This window comes from Stomoxys calcitrans, chromosome 2, assembly GCF_963082655.1.
Source record: "Stomoxys calcitrans chromosome 2, idStoCalc2.1, whole genome shotgun sequence".
Taxonomy (NCBI): domain Eukaryota; kingdom Metazoa; phylum Arthropoda; class Insecta; order Diptera; family Muscidae; genus Stomoxys; species Stomoxys calcitrans.
The window spans coordinates 128,089,888-128,109,791 of record NC_081553.1 but is presented as its reverse complement, the minus strand read 5'-3'; the positions used below and the strand labels follow the sequence as shown (position 1 = coordinate 128,109,791).

The 19,904-nt window shown below is 39.8% G+C and overlaps 1 protein-coding gene across 5 annotated transcripts in view; it reads left to right on the top strand.

Moving 5' to 3' along the window:
- Positions 1–18,138, top strand: part of LOC106083945 (mushroom body large-type Kenyon cell-specific protein 1) — a 490,542-nt gene extending 472,404 nt beyond the window's left edge. For all 5 annotated transcript variants that reach the window (XM_059363636.1, XM_059363638.1, XM_059363637.1 and 2 more), the window contains one exon: positions 12,364–18,138. In XM_059363636.1, the coding sequence (XP_059219619.1) occupies positions 12,364–15,118 (2,755 nt within the window). In that variant the 3' untranslated portion in view covers positions 15,119–18,138. The remainder of the gene's footprint in view (positions 1–12,363) is intronic.
- Positions 18,139–19,904: the final 1,766 nt, after the last annotated feature.

Below are 19,904 nucleotides of genomic sequence, written 5' to 3'. Positions count from 1 at the left end.
GAGCCCCTACAAGGCGCAATTCTTATCCGAATGAACTGAAATATTACACAATGACTTCTACAATGTGCAGCATTCATTAATGGTCCGAATCGCACTATAACTTGTTTAATGTCTTACCTCGTCTGTAAGAGACTAGGTAGTATTGATAGGATCTGGGATCATTAATGGTCCGAATCGTACTTTAACTTGTTTAATGTCTTACCTCGTCTGTAAGAGACTAGGTAGTATTGATAGGATCAAAGTTGAAAGTACTTTATACGAAATTAAAATATCCGACCAAGACTATATTCACCTTTGCTACAGAGTGTCTAAAAATTGAAAATGTAACTTTCCTGGTGTTTAGAATGCTCCGTGTATTCCCAAGCAATGCAATTCTTTTTACGATATTTACGAGTGATGCATGCATTTTGGGGAATACTCACACTCGCTCTCTCTCTTCCTTCCCTTCAATGGCGAAACTGAAGCGCTCACTCAAATGCAATGCAAAAAAAAATCATGATTTGTCTGTGACAGGATGTTAAGGACTTGCAAATTTTTGTCAGGCTTTGACAATAACAACATCATCGTCATTAAAAAACAAGCAGAGTTTCCTCACCTGTCTGGCAGTCGGGGAACATAATGAAGTCAAATTCAATGCAGCCACTGCTGCGCCCGATGATTACGATTATGACGTTGGATGTTACAATACTGTATGCATGCAATTCTTTGCTAACGATGCACTTCCCCTACTATGCGTCTAGTCAAAACAAAAAACGCTACTCCTTCAAGTCTGTCAAAATTTGTTTTTTTTTTTTAATTTTTTTTTGTTAATTTTGATATGCATTTGCTTTTGTTGTAACCTTCATTTGTCACCTCTTTGGCTGAGTAGAATTTTCGTTGTTGTTTTTCTTTAACATGTCCTCCCACGTTTAACCATCTTTAGAAACACAAAAAAAACCCCATTCCACAACTCCACTAACCTTCCGGTTTACTTTGGCATGCAAAACATATCGAGTTTCCTGAAACTGACTCATGTATGAATGTCATCCCGCTATGAGTGCCTTTCTACTTTGTTTCCAGGGCCATAAAAAAAATTATTCTTTTCCTGCATCCTTTGGCACAAACCTCCCCAAATAACATCATCAGGTCCATTCTTTAGAAGTTGCAACGCGATTTTCCTTTCCTTTGGTGTCTCTGTTTCAGTTTCAAGTGCAATGCCTTCACAAAAAGCTAACCAACCCCTACGTAGAATTGCCCGATGCACACCATCCAGTAAAATAGAGAAAAAGGACAAAATCATCTAATGAACTTCGAAAAGGAAACAAGATGTTAGATGTCTTCTTATTTCGAAAACAACACTTGTCATCTTTATGTCTCCATGACCCATCAAGCGTCATTATAGTCATGCAGCAGCATAATGCTGCCATTGCTGCTTCTCATCATTTCCATTTGGGTTTTTAGCCTGAATTATTTCTTTCCTTTTCGTAGTTCACAAAATATCGCAAAGCAAATTTGCCAAAAAAAAAAGAAACAGGGTGGCCTGCACATCCGGTGTGATGATAAGTATCTCAGAATATTTTTGAACAAAATATTTTCAATATTTAAAACGATTTTTTAGGCTCAATTGCGCTTGTATGGATCAGCTTCTGTTAAATGTGAGCATTCAGTGAGCCTTTTACAGGGCATCAAATTTCACAACTACCGCCAGCACTGCTGAAAGCTACAGAATGCATCGACGATCTACAACTGCCACTTATCGATGCGATGTTGTCAGTATCCTCCGAAATAGGTGGTGTGCTGGCATCTGGGAGTATATCATGAATTTCCCAGCCACAGTGGTATCGTTTCAGATGATCGTGCAAATTTGAAGTATTTCCGCTGGTTCTGTACTCCTTTCCGCAGTTTATGCTTGCCAATTTTCTGTCATCTGACCTTTTAATGTATTTCAATACATATTAGGTTTTACTTTTCTTTTTTTATAGCCACCAACGAAGGATGGGGGTATATTTATTTTGTCATTCGGTTTGCAACACATCGAAATATCCATGTCCGACCCTATAAAGTATTCTTGATGAGCGTAAAAATGTAAGACGATCTAGCCATGTCCGTCCGTCTGTCTGTTGAAATCACGCTACAGTCTTTAAAAATAGAAATATTGAGCTGACACCTTGCAGAGATTATTTTTTTGTCCATACGCAGGTCAAATTCGAAGATGGGCCATATCGGACTATATCTTGATAGAGCCCCCATATAGACCGACACCCCGATTTAGGGTCTTAGGCCCATAAAAGCCACATTTATTATCCGTTTTTGCTGAAATGTGGGACAGTGAGTTGTGTTAGGCCCTTCGATATCCCTCTCCAATTTGGCTCAGATCGGTCCAGATTTGGATATAGCTGCCATATAGACCGATCACTCGATTTAAGGTTTTGCGCCCATAAAATGCGCTTTTATTATCCGATGTCGCCGAAATTTGAGACAGTGAGTAACGTTAGGCCCCTCGATATAATTCTGCAATATGGCACAGATCGGTTCAAATTTGGATATAGCTGCCATATAGACCGATCCGCCGATTTAAGGTTTTGAGCCCATAAAAGGTGCATTTATTGTCCGATGTCGCCGAAATTTGGGACAGTGAGTTGTGTTAGGACCTTCGCCATCTTTCCTCAATTTGGTTCAGATCGGTCTAGATTTGGATATAGCTGCCTTATAGACCGATCTCTCGATTTAAGGTCTTGCGCCCATAAAAGGCGCATTTATCGTCCGATTTTGTCAAAATTTGAGACAATGAGTTTTGTTAAGTCCTTCGACATTCTTCTTCAATTTGGTGTAGATCGGTCTAGACTTGTATATATCTGGCATATAGACAGATCCGCCGATTTAAGGTTTTGAGCCCATAAAAGGCGCATTTATTGTCCGATGCCACCGAAATTTGGGACAGTGCTTTCTGTAAGGACCTTCGACATCATTTTCAATTTGGTTCAGATCGGTTCAGATTTTGATATAGCTGCCATATAGACCGATCTCTCGATTTAAGGTTTTGGCCCCATAAAAGGCGCACTTATTATTCGATTTGGCTGAAATTTGGGACAGTGAGTTATGTTAAGCCCTTCGATATCCTTCTTCAATTTGGTTCGGATCGGTCCAGATTTGAATATAGCTACCATATAGACCGATCTCCCGATATAAAGTCTTGGCCCAATAAAAGGCGTATTTATAATCCGATTTCACTAAAATTTGACACAGAGACTTATGTTAGGTTCAGATCGGTTTAATTTTACTGTAGATATAGCTACTAAAAAGGTCAGAATTTTGTTATACACAATTGAACAATCACTTGTACTTGTACTTGGGGCATATGGTATGCATATTTCTTCGCATACCCGAGGTGGTGGGTATCCAAGGTTCGGCGCGGCCGAACTTAACGCCATTTTACTTGTTGTATTTGCTACTCGGTCGCCAAATCTTGCTTCGAGTCCATGCTGCTGCAATCTCATGATTGCCTTTCAGCGCTCGACGCACTGAGTGTGAAAAAGCTCTGACATTTGCCTTAAATTCAACATATTGTACCTCTTTAATCACTTTGCCACAAATCCATATTGTTTTTAGCAGCCGCCCCAATAAACGCTCAAATGTCACTTTTAGGGCGCTTTCGAAAATATCTGGCTGCTTTTGATGGTCGGAGGCCACCGTAGCGCAGAGGTTAGCATGTCCGCCTGTGACGCTGAATGCCTGGGTTCAAATCCTGACGAGACCATCAGAAAAAATGTTCACCGGTTGTTTTCCCCTCCTAATACTAGCAACATTTGTGAGGTACTATGCCATGTAAAACTTCTCTCCAAAGAGGTGTCGCACTGCGGCACGCCGTTCGGACTCGGCTATAAAAAGGAGGCTCCTTATCATTGAGTTTAAACTTGAATCGGACTGCACTCATTGATATGGGAGAAGTTTGCTCCTGTTCCTTAGAGGAATGTTCATGGGCAAAATTTGCATTTGCTTTTGATGGTAGCTTGATAGTGCAAGACTATCGATAATTCTCCACCTCGTATTTGTAGTATATGTACCCAGAACTTATAGGGAAAATTTCTTGAAATTCCTTAGGTCCTTAGGTGTGTGGTGGACAAGCCAACAGCAGTTATTGTAGGCCCTTAGCAAGCCAACTAACGGTGGACATATTCAGAATTTTTAAAAGCCCTGTTATACTTTCCATATAAACCAATCACTCGATTTGACTTTTTGAACACTTAAAGGATACAACTATTATTTGATTTGGCAGAAAAATTTTGGTGCACCCTGTACGAAGTTCTATGCACAGTAATAGTAACGGAAGTTAAAATTCCAACAGCCTGCCCAAACAAAAAATGTGTTGCTATTGTCTACGTTTGCTTTTTTCTCACCACTCTGCCTTCTCTCCGAGAGCATAGATATAACATCCTCAAGGGACGAGCATATTATTTTAATCCAAAAAAAAACGTACAAAAGCTATCTAAAATTGTTTGAAATTCATGAAAGAAGATTTTGTAACAATGAGGCTCCCAATTTTTTCGGCTTCCTTTTCTATACGAGTATTTTTTCTAACAGTCTTGCTGTTGTTGACACTCCACTCCACAATGCTACGGTTGTCCAAGAAATCAAAGCAGAACTAAACCAAAAAAAAAAACGCTAGGGAATAAATGTCAAAATCAATCATCAAAAAAATGAAAAAATCCTTTTATGCGAATGTGGCTGCTAGCATTGCTTTTTTTGGCGAACGAGAACATTTCATGTCAAATACTTGAAGGGAATGATGAAAGGGCTACTTGATTATATTTAAGAAAATATGGTGGGATGGAGACATTCCTTTAATATGAAAGACTTTTGGCGAGTTAGTGACTCCAATACCTATAAGTTTCGATTTAGGGATTAATTTAGGAATATCCTAAGAGTAAATATAAAACCTATAGAGAAGAGTCTCCCCATGATTCCATTTACTTAAATCTATTGGTCCAAACTCTTTGAGATTCATAATTTTTTTTATATTCAAATCTAAAATAAAAATTTCAAAGAATTTCACTTCGAAGAAAAACCAAAATAATTGCAAATTCTGTTAGGGAATTCAAACAAAACCTCAACCAAAGCGTGGTCAAATGGAAATGACACACACTCGCAGTTCCAATAAACAAGCTCAGCTATTTTAGAACGTGTCAGATGGTAAATAACTCAGACAAATGATAGAAACTTACATTTGTAAATCCTGCAAATAGAACAAACAAGTAAAAGCGTGCTAAGTTCGGCCGGGCCGAATCTTATATACCCTCCACCATGGATCGCATTTGTCGAGTTCTTTTCCCGGCATCTCTTCTTAGGCAAAAAAAGTTTATAAGAAAAGATTTGCTCTGCTATTAGAGCGATATCAAGATATGGTCCGGTTTGGACCACAATTAAATTATATGTTGGAGACCTGTGTAAAATTTCAGCCAATTCGTATAAGAATTGCGCCCATTAGGGCTCACGAAGTAAAATAGAGAGAACGATTTATATGGGATCTGTATCGGGCTATAGACCGATTCAGACCATAATAAACACGTTTGTTGATGGTCATGAGAGGATCCGTCGTACAAAATTTCAGGCATATCGGATAACAATTGCGACCTCTAGGGGTCAAGAAGTCAAGATCCCAGATCAGTTTATATGGCAGCTATATCAGGTTATGAACCGATTTGAACCTTATTTGACACAGTTGTTGAAAGTAAAAAAAATACGTCATGCAAAAATTCATTCAAATCGGATAAGAATTGTGGCCTCTAGAGGCTCAAGAAGTCAAGACCCAAGATCGGTTTATATGGCAGCTATATCAGGTTATGGACCGATTTGAACTATACTTGGCACAGTTGTTGGATATCATAGCAAAACAATCGGATAAGAATTGCGCACTCTAGAGGCTCAAGAAGTCAAGACCCAAGATCGGTTTATATGGCAGCTATATCATGTTATGGACCGATTTGAACCATACTTGGCACAGATGTTGGATATCATAACAAAACACGTCGTGCAAAATTTCATTCTGGTCGGATAAGAATTGCGCCTTCTAGAGGCTCAAGAAATCAAGACCCAAGATCGGTTTATATGGCAGCTATATCAGGTTATGGACCGATTTGAACTATACTTGGCACAGTTGTTGGATATTATAGCAAAACACGTCGTGCAAAATTTCATTTCAATCGGATGAGAATTGCGCACTCTAGAGGCTCAAGAAGTCAAGACCCAAGATCGGTTTATATGGCAGCTATATCGAAACATGGACCGATATGGCCCATTTACAATACCAACCGACCTACACTAATAAGAAGTATTTGTGCAAAATTTCAAGCGGCTAGCTTTACTCCTTCGGAAGTTAGCGTGCTTTCGACAGACAGACGGACGGACGGACGGACATGGCTAGATCGACATAAAATGTCGCGGCGATCAAGAATATATATACTTTATGGGGTCTCAGACGAATATTTCGAGTAGTTACAAACAGAATGACGAAATTAGTATACCCCCCATCTTATGGTGGAGGGTATAAAAATAGAAAAAGCCAGAGTTAGGTTTATGCAATTCAAACTTTATTCTATGGTCTCCGTAAAGAGGGCTTCGTTCTTACCGTAGAGTAAGCTGGTGTCTTTTTCAGTAAGTGGATAAGGTGTATTTCATACATAGCAAAAGGGGGCAATTCAGCGCAAGGTGAATTGGAATATTATTTCAAGATGAAAACTCTTGGACAATTTGAGCGAAAGCTCTTGCCTTTGGTGAGGTTGATTTTGCCAAAGGAATTCCATTGATGATCATAAAGAGATGCCTTCATGGAACCGATTGAATGAATTTATATCAAAGAGACTGGATTTATTGGAGTCTATATCAGACATTCGCAGACCTGGATCTAACCCGAACGCGGGGGTACAACGTCCCGGAATCATCATATCAGTTCTAACGGAACATATCGGCATTGAGCCCCTATCTGTGGTGAGAAGATAGATTCAGAAAGTGTCCTCAATTCCAGGCTATGACAGTTTCCGAAACGAGGAAATATGCTAAGCAGAACCAGGTGTGACATTGCTTTTTAATTGCTTGACACAATCTGAAGAGTTGTCGTAGTACTAGCCGATGTCAGAATTGTCAGGCGATACACCACACTTTTTGGCATGCTGAATCGACTCAGACTGGTACTCAGGATTCTCGATGGTACCAAACCCGTTCTATGAGTTCCCAGGTTCAATCCCAGTCATTTCATCTTAATTCTAATCAGGACGAACCTCCGACTGAGACAACATCTCATTCGGGTTTCGATTATGACGTGCAGGGAAATTTGTCTCAATCAGGACATCGTAACGTACTTCCTGCGACATTAGTGGATATCGACCAATTGGGTCACCGGTTTACGTTACGTGCTTTTATTGACCAAGGTTCTCAGGAGACATTCTTGGCTAGTGGGGTCGTTGAGATGCTTTCAATCCCTACGATGAGATTATTTACAAGGTTATCCTGCTTTGACGGCAAATCCCTTGAGAACTCTTCACGAGTATGTCAGATAAATCTCAGATCTCGTAAAACCGACTTTTTATTACCGGCCGCGGCTGTTGTGATTAGGAGTCTGAATCATTTTATGCCATCCGAACCTTCTAGAATTACTGATTGGAGTGATTTGCAATCCTTGGGGATAGCGGATCCTTATTTTTATAATCTAGCTCGAAGGGCTATGTACAAATTGAGGTTTTCTGCAAAGTCCACTATTGCAGAAAATGCAATACCACGATTGACAGAGGCATTTTTATATACTCCACCATAGGATGGGGGTAGACTAATTTCGTCTTCTGTTTGTAACACCTCGAAATATGCGTCTAAGACCCCATAAAGTATATATATATTCTTGATCGTCGTGACATTTTTAGTCGAACTAGCCATGTCCGTCCGTCCGTGTGTCTGTCGAAAGCACGCTAACTTTTGAAGGAGTAAAGCTAGCTGCTTGAAATTTTGCACAAATACTTCTTATTAGTGTAGGTCGGTTGGAATTGTAAATGGGCCAAATCGGTCCTTCTTTTGATATAACTGCCATATAAACCGATCTTGGGTCTTAACTTCTTGAGCCTCTAGATAGCGCAATTCTCATCCGATTTGGCACAAATTTTGCACAACGGCTCCTCCCATGGCCTTCAACATACGTGTGCAATATGGTCAGAATCGGTCTATAGCTTGATACAGCTCCCATATAAACCGATCTCCCGATGTCGCTTCTTGAGCCCCAAATCGGACTATAACTTGATATAGCTCCTCCTCCGTCCTTATGCATTATACTTAGTTTGCCTTAAAACAGATACTGCGCAAAGAACTCGACAGATGCGACCATGGTGGAGGGTATATAAGATTCGAATCGGCCGAACTTAGCACGCTCTTACTTGTTTTTCATCAAGGAACATACCATTGGAAAATCTATGGGGAATACCATCTGTCAAGATTTTCGCAAATTCCATGTCACACAGGAAGTTCAATACAGACAGTATTGACGGATAGGTTCCTTGAAGACCATTGAAGATTTGAATTTTCGCAAATTCCATGCCGTACTGGACGCTTAAAAAATTAAAACAGGCAATACCGAAGGAATGGAACAATATTGATATTGCAATGGAGACTCCAAAAATCCTTATACAGAGGTCATTGTGCAAAATTTTAACCTTATCGGATAAAAATTGCGCTTTATAAGGACTCAATAAATAAAATCGGATTGATCTATAGCGGAGCTATATCATGTCATGGACCGATACAGACGATACTTGGCACGTATGTTAGAGGTCATAAAAACAGTCACTGTACAAAAGTTCATCCGAATCGGAAAAGCATTACTCCCTCAAGAGGTTAAAGGAAAACCTCGAGATCAGTTTATATATAACGACTGAGGGAGATTTGACAAAGTTGTTGGGAGTCATAACGAAATATCAGGTGCACAGACGGACGGATGGATGGACAGACGGACGAATGGATGGAGAGACGATCGGATGGACAAACGGACGGATGGACAGACAGACGGATGGACAGACGTACGGACATACAGACGGACTTACATGGTTAGATCGTTTTTAAATGTCAATATTTCGATGTGTTACAAACGGAATTACGATATTAGAATACCCCCATCCTAAGGTGGACGGAATAATAAATAAAGAATCAAAATCACCAACAAATTAAAATAAGCCTTTTTAGCGCAATTTCACACAAAGAGGTTGTCACAAGGAAGTTAAAGCATTTACTTTATACAAGAATACAGTTTTTATTTGAAAGGCCTAAATTTGATTAAATTGATAGGCCTAAAATTGATAAATGGAAACAAGTAAGGTAAAGCTAAGGAAGTGCGGTCCGGATTATCTACACTCAACCAAATTGGCTATTGAAAACAGCAAAAATGTTTTCTATAACAGCATTTTTGTCTGCTGAAAATAGGAAAGCAGACATTACTACTGTTTCAGCGAACATAGGGCTGCTGTTTTAGCAAACATTTCGGTCAGCAAACAAATCTGCTGCTGTGAATACGCAAGTCTGCTGAAAAGAAATGTTACAAATGAAGTGAGTGTTCGTGGACACGGGGCCTTTTAGAACATATTATTTTTAGGACAAAAGGGTCAAGGTTGGGTGGGCAAAGTGTGGGAACAAGAAACACCCAAGTTCCCGAGTTGTGGAGGTGTAGTGTGTTGTCATTCTTATTTTGTGTTTGTGTATTCCTTCATTTCTGTAAAATTTATTGTTTGACCCCTAGGGCTGATGGTGGCAGGGTTGGAAACCCCCTGGATAAATATGCCACAACTGAGGGAGAAGGAACCACACCATAGCGCTGCAATAGGCGGTTACATAACAAAATGGTTGCCTGTTACTTGCTTTGTTATGATTGCCTGTTACTTCTTATACCTTACACCGCTACTGCGGTGGAGGGTATTATAACTTAGTGAATTAGTTTGTAACACCGATCGACTCAGAATCACTTTCTGATTCGATTTAGGCATGCCCGTCTGTCTTTCCGTCCGTCTGTCTGTCCGTCTGTCCATGTTAATTTGTGTACAAATTAAAGGTCGCAATTTTCATCCGGTCTTTAAATTTGGTACAGACATTTTTTTCATCCTAGAGACGAAGCCTATTGAAATAGGAAAAAAATCGGTTCAGCTCCCATATATATGTTCGTCCGATTTGCAGTAATAATGCAGGCATTTGTAACCCGATTCTGACGAAATTTGGCAGGAGGGTTTTTCTTATGACTTTCGACATAACTGTTGAATTTCATAGAAATCGTTTCATATTTAGATAAAGCTCCCATATATATGTTCGTCCGATTTGCAGTAATAATGCAATAAAATGGTAACTTGTAACGAAATTTGCTACGAAGGATTTTCTTTTAACTCTTGAAATTACTGACGAATTTCAAAGAAATTGGTTCAGATTTAAAAATAGCTCTCATATATATATTTTTTTATCGAAATCGGTTCAGATTTAGATATAGCTCCCATATATATGTTCATCCGATTTGTAGTAATAATTCAATAAAATGGTCAGTTGTTAACCGATTCTCTTGAAATTTGGCATGAAGAATTTTGTTATGACTTTCGACATAACTGGTGAGTGTAATTTACCTAACCTATAAGTGAATCCGATGTTCCAGGCAGTGTGGATTATACCCTGCCTGAGCAGCTTTTTGATAAAAATCAAAATCGGTTGTTCTATTCGTGATAGAACCGATTGAAACTACGATATCCCTGATAACAGAAGTTACATTGACTTCTATACGGATGGTTCCATACTAAACGACCATGTTGGCTTTGGGGTGTACTCTAAAGATCTAGAACAGGTCATATCGAATAGGTTACGCGACCACTGCAGTGTGTATCAAGTGGTGGAATGGCTTAGATATAATGTCATTACGACGATTGACATAAATATCTTCCCAGAAAGCCAGGCAGCCATTAAATCCCTGGAGAACGTATTTCTGAACACAAAAACCGCCCTCGACTGTCGCAGATCTCTCAACGAGATGGCTAAACAGTTAAAATTTCACCTGTTCTGGGTGCCGGACAACAGAGATATTCCAGGGAATTCTAAAGCAGACGAGCTTGCGAGACTAGGAACTACCTTACACACCCCAGGGACACTGGAATCTGTGGGTATGCCTCTAGCACAACAAATGACAGATGGTCACAAAAAGGGGGCTGTGAGCATTCCAAAACTATGTGGCCTCATCTAGACTTGAAGAGGTCTACTGCATTGTTGTCATTGGCTAGAACAGACGTCTCAATCATTGTGTTCGTCATGACAGTACTGTACCATTTGGTACAATACCTCACAAAGAGGTGTCGCACTGCGGCACGCCGTTCGTACTCGGCTATAAAAAAAAGGTCCCCTATCATTGAGCTTAAACTTGAATCGTACACCACTCATTAAAATTTGAGAAGTTTGCCCCTGTTCCTTAGTGGAATGTTTGTATTTGTATATATATGTGAACCATATCTAAAACTGACTTGATTTCTATGAAATTCACCAATAACTTGACTCGAGCGCCAAATTTCGTGTGGATTAGTGAACAAATTATTAAAATTTTAGTCCAATTCGGGCGAACATATTTAAATATAGCTCCCAATATATAAATCTGAACCGGGGTTTTCCAATTTAAATAGACTTTATCTATATAGGCCAAAACGATGACTGTGCAAAATTTGAATAGGATCGAATGAAAATTGCGAATCGAATCAGAAATTGATTCTGAGTCGATCGGTATATGCGACAATGGGCTATCTACAAATGCACCATGTAATTATAACTTTTACACCATTTTATTATAACTTGTACAACAAAGTTCTTTGTTGTTTTACAGATGTCGCCAGATATTATTTTCTAATCGGACACATTGAGACTATTCTAAATCCACTGTGATACCAAAGTAGCGACAGACCAGAACTCAAGAGGCAAGCGAAACCAGCTCACCCGCATTGGTAACCCAAGCCCACTACCAACTCAGCTACCTTGGCGAGCTAAACAACAGTTATTTCTAAAAAAACTTTCCTCAATATAACTGGCTGTTAAACCTTTTTTTTCGTTACACCCTGATGTCTATTGATAATTTCGCACTTTTGCAATCTATAAAATATTGCTTATCAATTTTCATTTCTTTAAATCGTCGTCCATATCTGCCAAGAACAATGAGTGGTAATGAAACACGTTTCGTAACCCAAAGCTTACAAAGAGATAACATTTTTGTTTACTAAATCGCCCACATAGTATTTAAGGTATCAACACACCGTGAATTGATTTTATCAACTTTATTCATCATTTGTAGAACACAGTACTAATAGGATTTTTCGTTTTTTTTCCTTGACTTTCTTCCCACCATAGAATTAAATCGTCACGTGCTACACCCGTTCCTTCAACACGTCGCACCTACAGCGAGGAGGACGTTAATAACGCACTGGAGGAGGTACGCTCCGGTAGATTGGGCACTCGCAAGGCGGCCGTTCAGTTCAATGTGCCACGTTCGACGTTGCGCAACAAAATGTACAAACTTACGATAGAGGCGCAGCGTAATAATGAACACGACTCTGCCGAATTATTGCGCCTGCAACAGGAGCTCGATAAGGAGATGTCGGCGGACGAGGCCGAGCTGGAGAGTAATGCCTCAACGCCTCAGCCCGAGGATGAGGTGCGGCGCGTAGCAACGCCCACCATGCTGAGGAAATTATGTTTGACCGACAATGGGGAAGGTGATGTGTCTGCAGATCATTTACTTAACTCACCCAAACCAGCCCATTCCGAATCGTCTAAGCCTCTAACAAATGATATGGCAACCCAGCCACAAATGCCCCCAATAGATGCCGCCGCCGTGATGTTGATGATGATGTCTGATAAAAATATTCGTGATCTCTTTAGTGCATTGCTCTTAAATTCCACCATCAATATAAAGGACATATTGTTGAATGCCACTTCGGGGGCAAATAATAGCCTTTTGGCCGGAACATCTGCCGAAGGGGGTAGCAGCAGTAGTAATAGTGCTGCTCTCAATAATGGTAACACTCAACAGCAGGACTACCGTCCAGTATTGCAAATGTTGCTGCAACAGCAGCAGCATCAGCAAGCGCCATTTGCCGCTGGCCGCCGTTTACCAAAGTCTGATACACCCGAAACTAATTCATCTCTGGATCCCAATGAGTCGTGTGATGATCCCTCGGCGATATTAAAAATTCCGTCCTATACGCCAGTGGCGGGTACATCGGGAACGTCCTTGGGTGCCAACAGTTCACGTGGATCCCCATCCTTGCACTGTCACAATAGCAACAGTAACCAAAATCGCAATGGCGATAGTCCCGCACCTCTACTATTGGCCGCTGCAGTTAATGCAGCGAAGAACCAACTAAGCGCCAATAAGCATGTTTCCGTGACGCCGCCCCTCTTGCATGGCGGCGTTGACACACAATCTCCACAGTCACTGAGAATGTGTGACGTCATTGCCAGTAGCATACAACGTACCATGAATGAGCAGGCCAACAAAGATGCCGCCCAGGCGTCTCTGTCTTTGCTGGGCTTGGCAGCGGCGGAAGGCGATCGCAGCGGTATTTCTGGCGTGGACTATAAGAAACCTACCATATCAGTAGTTAAGAACATCGGCGGCACGGATACATCACGCTTTGGAGCGGCACCGAATCTCCTGGCAGCCGCTGCAGCTCACAATTCACATCACCATCACCACCACCACCAACCCGCTCATTTGCATGCCCACCATCTGAGGAGCCAGGAGGCAGCTGCTTTGGCTGCCGGCAAAGGCACCAGACCTAAGCGAGGTAAATATCGCAACTACGATCGAGACAGTTTGGTCGAGGCTGTCAAGGCTGTGCAGCGGGGGGAAATGTCCGTACATAGGGCCGGCAGTTATTATGGAGTTCCACATTCAACACTAGAGTACAAGGTTAAAGAGCGTCATCTGATGAGGCCGCGCAAGCGAGAACCCAAACCGCAAGCGGGCCTCGATGGCACCAGCAATAGTTCAAAATCGAATGCCAACATTCCTGCAGGACTTGAGAAGTTGAAGACCGGAAATGGTTCTAATGCCAGCATGAAACTGAGCGGCGGCGCTTTGAAAAATAATGGTGGCACTGGAGCACCAGCATATCCGGGTAATGCCGGCAACGGCATGAAACTACCTATGTTCGATCCCGCCTTAGCCATGCCGCCCATGTTTTGGCAACATCCGCAAGCAGCTGCCTTCAATCAATTGCAAATGGACTTCAACCGCAATGCAACAGCCAACCCCAGCAGTGTTTCACCCGCGGAAGCCAACAATGAAATCCTCAAATCCCATATGCAACGGTATCAAGAGTGCACAGGTGTCGGTAGCAACACCACCAACTCCTCCAATGGTCCCAGTCCCGTATCAAGCCCCATACTATCCAGCCATGATATCAACAGAGCGCGAGAACTCTACGAGACAAATGCGGTCAATGGGGCCACTTTCCTGGACGGCATTATTCGCAAAACGCTTGATCGGAAGAGCAATGACATAAATCCAAATCCCAGTAGCAGCAGCAGCAGTGGGGGCGTGCTTTTGGATCAGCTGCTGATGAAGAAGACGCCGCTGCCGTTCACCAATAATCGCGTCGGCGTAGCGGACTTCAACAATCTCTCACCCACTCACCCACATACCAACAAGAGATCCGGCAGTCCACTATCGCTAAGATCGGCAACGATCAAACGCGAGCGCACCGAAAGTGGCAGTGATGATGATGAAACCTCTCAAAGTGGTGCCGATGATGCCTATGAACGGGAGAACAATAACAACAGCACTAAAAGCGGCAATGGGGGCCTAAAAACGTTATTACATCCACGCAGTCGCATTGGTTCACGTGACTCGGCCTCCGAAACCGATGCCAGCAGTCTTAAAAGTGAACAACTGCAGATCAACAACCACCATCATCATCACCTGCAGCAGCCCCAGCACATGCATGGTCATGGTCACAACAATGGCAGCAGTGCCGATCTGAACGGTGGTAACCCTGCTGTGAAAACGGAAATTCCTACACTCGAATCTGGCACCTCCATATTGCAAGAGAAACTCTCACAGATCAAGGCGGAGCATCAGGAAACCGAAGAGAATTTATAGAATCAAATACCATACGGTGGAGATGGTGGCAGCGGCAGCAGCGGCATAATGCACTATGCAGCTGCAGCGGCTGCTGCCCACCATCATCACTACCCGCATCAGCAGCAGCACCACCACCGCCAGCACCAGCCACAGCAGCAGAACCACCTGCCAACATGGTATGAGCCACATCACTACGAGGAGCATCATCACAATCCATGGATGATAACCCACGGTTCGGGTGTCAATGAGAGCTTAGCTAATAACTATTACAGTTACTGAAATGGTGTGTAACGGTTAAAATAAACACACCAAAAAAAAAAACAAACAACTGGGAAGCGGGAAAACAAAATGCTGAAACAACAACAAATAACCATATGTAAAGAAAAAAAATATTAGCAAGAAATTTAGTAAAATTAAGCAAAAACAGAAAAACCCAAACAACACAAGAGAATGCAAACAATTTAAGCTAATTGAGAGACAAAGAGCGAGAGTGAGTAGTATAGAATGCTGAGAGCATCACAGGCTTGCATTCATTAAATTGTCAAATGTGTAAGATGATGAATGGAAGAAGAAATTAGTCAAAGTTCGTTGTTTTTTTTTTTTTTTGTTTATAACTATCATTTTTTTAATGTTGTTCTGTACATTTTTAAAAAATCCATTTTTTCTTTTAAACTAAATGCGAAAAAAACAACTATTTTTTAACACACACACACACAGCCACACACGAACTTGATGTGGGATGATGGGTTCAATGTACATAGAGGATAAACTAGACACATACATACATACAAACAAACACACACACAAAACATAACGACAGTTTTTAAACATTTTTTAAAGAAACAACCCCAAATAGTTAATAAAGTCAACTTTACATTACTACAGATTTATGAACAACAGACAAACAACAGCAACAAACATCAACACTATACAAATGAAAATAACAACAACAACAACAGCAACAAAACCATATACCTACCTTATATATATACCTTATATATATATATATATATATACATTGACGATTTTTACACAGTATTGCTATACATGTATGCGTGTATTTATTATCAATCATACATCCATGTGTACTGAATACAAAAATTATCTTCGTTTAGTTTTCATTTCTCCTTTTTTTTTGACAATCGACAAAGCAATAGGCACTTGTACAACAACAAGAGACAAACTAATTAAAGCGCGTAAAGCAACAGATTTGAACCAGAACTTAATACGTACGACATACAACAACAATGCAACTTTAAACACCCATGCATACATCCTATTAACAGTGAGTGTCATTTGAAATCGTTTAGGTTTGCTTAGGTTGAAAAGAGTGTGTGCGGATATTATTCTGCCCCATGTCACTATGGATATACACCAATGCCAGTAATCGGCTTGTTGCGCATTAGAAAAAGTAACCTCGAAAAAGGAAATCGAATTCCGTACTATCTACAAAATCCCTAATTGTTTTCCATACCACGCCCCTTAATTGGTTCATGTTTGGTATTGTGTCCCCATCCACCCCTATCGATTCGATATTTCCAAATATATATATATATATCGATACTATCGCTAATTTCCCATCACAATCTTTCTAACGAAAATGAGAAGTAAAATCAATAGATCGATTTATATAGAAGCAATACCAATGCACAGACCGAATAAAATAAAATTTAATAAAGTCAGTTGGAAGTCATAAGAAAAATCATTGTACAAAATTTTATCCCAATCGGATATAAATAGCGCCCTCTATAGGTGCAACGTATCTTATAGGATAGTCTCAATGTCGGAACGCTTATTTTTGTTTAATTTTTGCAAACAATTGAACTTTGCCCATAATTTCGATAGGAAAAATATCTATCGATATTCAGATAAAAAAAAATATCGATAGGATGAACAGTGCCATCGATATTTGCCAGCTTTATCCGTTAGCCGCGAAAGCCGGGCAATGACATAGGAAATGCTCCAACGTCTCATCATCTTCCCCACCTTTTATTAGAATTAATGACAAACTTTAAGTGATATTGCTAATTTCTAGTCCGTTTAACACAATATTTCAGCTACTCTATATGATCTAGTAGGTCCTCGAATGTTGGCAAACAACAAAATTGGCCTATTTTTCAAGTGTTTTTGCCTGTTAAGGCGGAGATCATTAAATTTTACAATTTTTGTTTGTTTCTCTTTCGAGCCGAGCTCAATGACCGCAAATTGCAAAGGGAAAAGGAAAGCCAAATAGCAGCACACACCAACCACTATGGGACGCGTTTCGTCTTTGGTTAGAAGACTTTTCAACCATATTAGGTGTGATGACTTCAAGGCTATGTCTCTGGCAGAGAAGAATATAAACTTTGGTTAACTTTTGCTTCACAATTCGTTTTATAGTTATTCACCATAAAGCCCAGTACCTGACAAGGTTCGGTAATAGTGCTAGTCTGTTACAGACTCTTCTAGACAATTTATGGTTCAGTGAGATGCTACAGTAGTGATAGACCACAGCCTCTGAAGGAAACCTCACTTACAAGTGGTTAGAAGGCCTGATGGTAAATTGCCAATAATTTGGTTACACAAATAAAGCGATTTTAGGTCATTCCGATCGAAAATAATGGGTGTACATGAGGATGGGTCAATTTGTATGTAACCAGAAAACCCCAACCAAAATCTTATTCTGAAATCAGAATCGAGCTTTTGAATTATAACGACAATGCTTGTATTCGCTCGAAAATAATTTTCCCATACGCAGAAAATGAAACATCTTTAGTTAGAAACCTTGGATTTCGTTGATGCGAAATAAAGCGAATATCGTACTACAAGTGAAGGACACGTACTAGAATGAGTAATATCACAAATCCGATATTAAGCGAATGGTTACAACTGTAATTCTAAAAAGTAAGCTTTTTCTATAAAAATTTATATGTTGTCCACTAATTTGTTTTAAAAAATGTTTACTAATCTACCAATACCACAAGCAAATGCAAGTTTTAAGATTCCTTCCTCTATCCATCTACATGTTACCTATTGGCCGGCACTTATTGTAAGATTTTCCAACTTGCACCAAATACGACCTTCATGCAGAGTCCAAGGGTATAAGCTTTTGATATTTTTTGTGTTGGAGTTCATCATCAAATAGAAATCCATCAAAGAACTGTCAGAAGCCGATATTAAAAACTTAGTGGTAAACAATAAACACCAGAAGCTCCAATTTATTTTAGGCCCATGGTTTCTTAGGCAACAATTCTTAGAAGTGTGTCTAGATAGTCTAGTCTAGTCTAGATGATTACCAATTTGTCGGCAAAAAAAATACCCTGTCATTAGTTGTAACGATATGTCGCAGCAAAATATTTTAGCATTTTCTTCGCTCACATTTTGATACTTGCTGTTTTTCACGCGAAAGACAGAACTTGATACTAGGCTTACAGTCTTGAGTCTTGTCGATTCTTAGAATATGAAATGAAATCTCAGCATGGAATGTTAAATTGCCCTAACCTGTCCATCTTTATATATACTTTTCTCACATATAAACCGATCTAACGATTTGGCATTGTGAGCCCCTAAAAGGCGCTGTTATTATCGGATTTCTCGCAGAGTTGAAATAAAGTATACTTCGCGAACGAACGCTTTCAAACTTCCTTAAACTCTTTGTTTACCTTGTCATTCACAATAGAGTATGATTTGCCAATATTCCTACAGCTTATCATAGTGATTGTAAAAACCACACCATGTCAAGCCTACATACAACTGTTGGCTGTTTATTGATACTCTTGCAATGTTAAGGCTGGTACTATATTCACTTTTAGCGAAATTTTTCCATGATTACATCTTTTACATAATAGATTTGTTAGCAAAAAAACTTGCTGATTTCATTCAATAGGACATTTCCTCATTATTTGTGAAAAAATTTGTCATAAACGTATTATGTTATCATAGAGATTTTTGTAGTGTTTCAAAAAAGTAACCGTGAAAAACATGTGTTTAGTACTAGCATTTAGATTGCCCAAATAAAACAGTGCTTTTATTGTCTGGCGATTTTTTGTGACATTCACTGGACTAGTATGCGTGTGCGTATGGGTGTATTGAAAGTTTATATTGTACGTGTGTCGTCAAACAAAATACAAAAACCATAATCAAACATAACACACAAGTGTTACAAGTGGTTATACATGACCAAAAAAAAACCAACAATAATAAACAAATTTCGTTTTCTTTTTATACATAAAAAAAAAAATAAATTATATGTTATAATTCAAATACGATTTTTAATTGAAATAGCATATACCACTACTATGACAAGAATGTAAACAATTTTTAAAAATAAACAACATACATACATCAAAGCCGAGACAACAACAACATCAACAACCAACAATAAACTAAAACCAATTGACAGAAATATAAATAACAATAAAAACACCACTACAGCAGTTAAACCAGTTTCAAAGAAATGGCATGGCCGCAATGATTTATGAGTATTCTGGATTATTTAAATAAAATATTATTTGGCTACTTTAAATTTTGAATATAAAAATATCTTCTATTGCTGGCGCCTATTTGCAACGCTGTTTAGGAATATAACGGCTAATTTCTCCAAAATTCTGCAGCTGTAAAAAATTGCAAGCGGCAACTTTAACGTGTGAGAGATCTTGCCTTTACATTTGGCGTGTTTTATTTACCCATTAAGCGGATTTTCTCATTTAGTTTGTCGGGAGAAAAATACTATACCCAGTTAGCTAAGCGGCTAATCTCATTGCCGTTTATTAAAACATATGGTGTCATCATTTAATTGGAATGACAAAACTAAAAGAAAAGAACG